The sequence below is a fragment of the Ixodes scapularis genome, unplaced genomic scaffold (genome assembly GCF_016920785.2).
Source record: "Ixodes scapularis isolate PalLabHiFi unplaced genomic scaffold, ASM1692078v2 ptg000312l_1___fragment_3__unscaffolded, whole genome shotgun sequence".
Lineage (NCBI taxonomy): Eukaryota > Metazoa > Arthropoda > Arachnida > Ixodida > Ixodidae > Ixodes > Ixodes scapularis.
The window spans coordinates 2385854-2388332 of NW_024609958.1; the positions used below are offsets into that span (position 1 = coordinate 2385854).

Genomic DNA, 2479 nt, shown 5'->3' on the forward strand with positions numbered 1-2479 from the left:
AAAAAAATATATATATATATATATCTAAAGAAAAAAAAAACATGACTGCCCCAAGACGGAAACGCCGTTTTCGGGCTTTGTCTGTTCTGTCAAGTTTGACTTCATGTAATAGGCAAACTAAATATACCAAAAAACTGAATATTTTTCAGAAAGCAGGGGATTATAGTTGATACATTTTTGAACGTTTACAGTATTCTCAAAATTATATATCGCGCGTGCCATATTCACAAATGTGGCTGCTTTAAACGTTTTGACCCCATTTTTGTGACTCGTTATGTCGTTATATGTTAAGGGTATTAAACTGAAACTTTTTTTATATGTCCTTCCTAAACTTGTCCTTTACCAAAAAATAAATTGCTGCTCTAGTGTATGATGCAAAATATATACAGCGCTTCAAACATATTCGAAATTGAAAAGTTCCGCAACTTCAACGTGCAATTAAAAAAAAAAAAAAAACATCTTCGATCTTTTTAAAATTTGGAGGAATCACTCTCCTCTACATCCTCATTAAGTTCCGTTAAAAACATGTTGCATCATTTTGTTTCCGTCAAAAGTACAGCGCTTTGAAATGTACCTCCACACGTGGACATGTCCGCCCAAGGTCACGGCCGCAGTGTGGCCGCCTTCCATTTTTTTGTTTAGAACTTCTCATAATGTCCTGTTTTTTTACTTGTGCACGAGTTCGAATCATACATGTGGACCGCTCTAAATGCATGTATAAAGTACACGTAGCTCAGGACAGCAGTTCGAAGCATCGAAGATGCGAACTAAGACGAGCCCGCCCTTCGCGCTTAATTGTTGCATATGCCGCTGCACGGTCGCGCGAACTGAAACACAACCATCCGCACGAGACACTAGTGTCGATAGAAAGGAAGAACATATATAACCTGCCGCGTATTACGTCCGTGTTCGCCTTGTATAGCGAACACGACCTATTGAGCCCAAACAACGTTGGATGCAACCGGAGACGCCGGGTCACGCGACCACTCGGTCGCGCGAACGTAAATGCCTAGAACGAAACGATATACAACACCTGGGTTCGCGAAGTAAACCTAAGAACTGAACATAACACCTCGGTGGGATTGAGGATCAGCGCTTTTACTACATCTTTATGTGACTGTTTTAATAAATCGCTGACACCTTGGCTTGTCCACTCGTTCCGGCTGTCTCTTGATGCGTCGTCTGTCATTGTTGTAAAATAAATAAAAATGCATAGACACTCAACATGTTCAAGCAGCGGTTATGAAATAGTGATCGTCGTTGCGCTTTCCGCGGTCCGGAAAACAGTTAGTTCCGAGTTCTGCCCCGTTCTGCGACTTCGCCATACGTGCCACTTCTGAATTCCACGGACGGCTCGCACATTGCTCCACTCTTCCTTCTTCCGGTTCCGGAACTCTACAAGTTCAGTTTCATCCAAGTAGAGCAGCTTGACCCCTTTGAGATGCTGAGACAGTATTCTTGACATGTCTTGTCCATTTTGGATTGCCATGCTTGCCGGCTGTCGCAGGTTGTGTAGAGTAGCCTGATGCTTCACAAGCCCTCCAACGCCATTGCATGCATTTTTGCCGTGCCCAGTGGCGGAAAATAGCCATTTGGCTGCAGGGTACTCTAATTTTCTAAACTCGTGTAGCTGATACTTGTTCTTGAACTGGCTCGCTGCTCCATCGCTTACAAAAGTCACTTGCGAGTGCACGGGAGCGTTGTCATCAAGCCAGTCTGTTATCTTTCCGATTGCGCAGCAGGCGTGGGCGGAGTCGTGGCACACATCGTCGCTGATGACAGCGAAGCTACGCGTGGATTTTCTTGTTGTAGCAACGCATGTAAAAACCGAAACTTGCTTCTTATGCCAGTGGTAGGCTTGGACCTCATCGGGAAGAACAACGGTCCAATTCTCCGCAAAATCAAAATGCAGCACGAGGCTTCCCTTTTCTTCGCACAGTTTTTCTGTGTATATGGCCTTTCCTTGAATTGACCTGATCTGATTATGAGGAATCCATCTTCCTACCAGTGTCTGAAGTTCGTTCATGAATGTCATTGAATCCAAAGATTTTTTTATCAGGTTGCCGGACTCCCAGGCAGCTACCAAAATTTCTGCTTCTTCTGGGATTCCAAGCCGCTCGAGCGTAAAATGGCTGTCCTTGGGGCATCGTCCACAATCGCCAAGCCGGCATTCATTGGTTGGCGGGGAGCACATGTACAATAATTCCAAGTCCAATATGTTGACGTCCCTACCGCTTACGCTTCCAAGAGCCGCAACGCAAAGCTTAAAATTTGCGCAATATATGCATACACAAACTTCTCTCTGGGGGGCACACTTGACCCACCGGGGTCGCAAGGAATGAAACTTTGTGAGGCCAATCTTGGTTTCGGGGTGTGCATTTTTAAACACACGAAATGACTCGCGGATTGACCTCGTCATAAAGCGCTTGGAGATGTACTGTTTTTTGTCATTTAGTAAGACACAAATGACATCTCTCTG

At 44.6% G+C, this 2479-nt stretch overlaps 1 protein-coding gene across 1 annotated transcript; it reads right to left on the reverse strand.

Annotated features, from left to right (window-relative positions):
• Positions 1 to 831: 831 nt before the first annotated feature.
• LOC120836518 lies at positions 832 to 2210 on the reverse strand. The gene has a single exon (XM_040205471.2). It carries the CDS (start codon positions 2192 to 2194, stop codon positions 1241 to 1243), a length of 954 nt encoding a protein of 317 aa, XP_040061405.2. The 5' UTR covers positions 2195 to 2210; the 3' UTR covers positions 832 to 1240.
• Between the last annotated feature and the right edge of the window lie 269 nt (positions 2211 to 2479).

Bases quoted from the DNA above. Each gene is read 5' to 3' on its own strand.
- LOC120836518 (XM_040205471.2), bottom strand. From the start codon at position 2,194: ATGTGCTCCCCGCCAACCAATGAATGCCGGCTTGGCGATTGTGGACGA.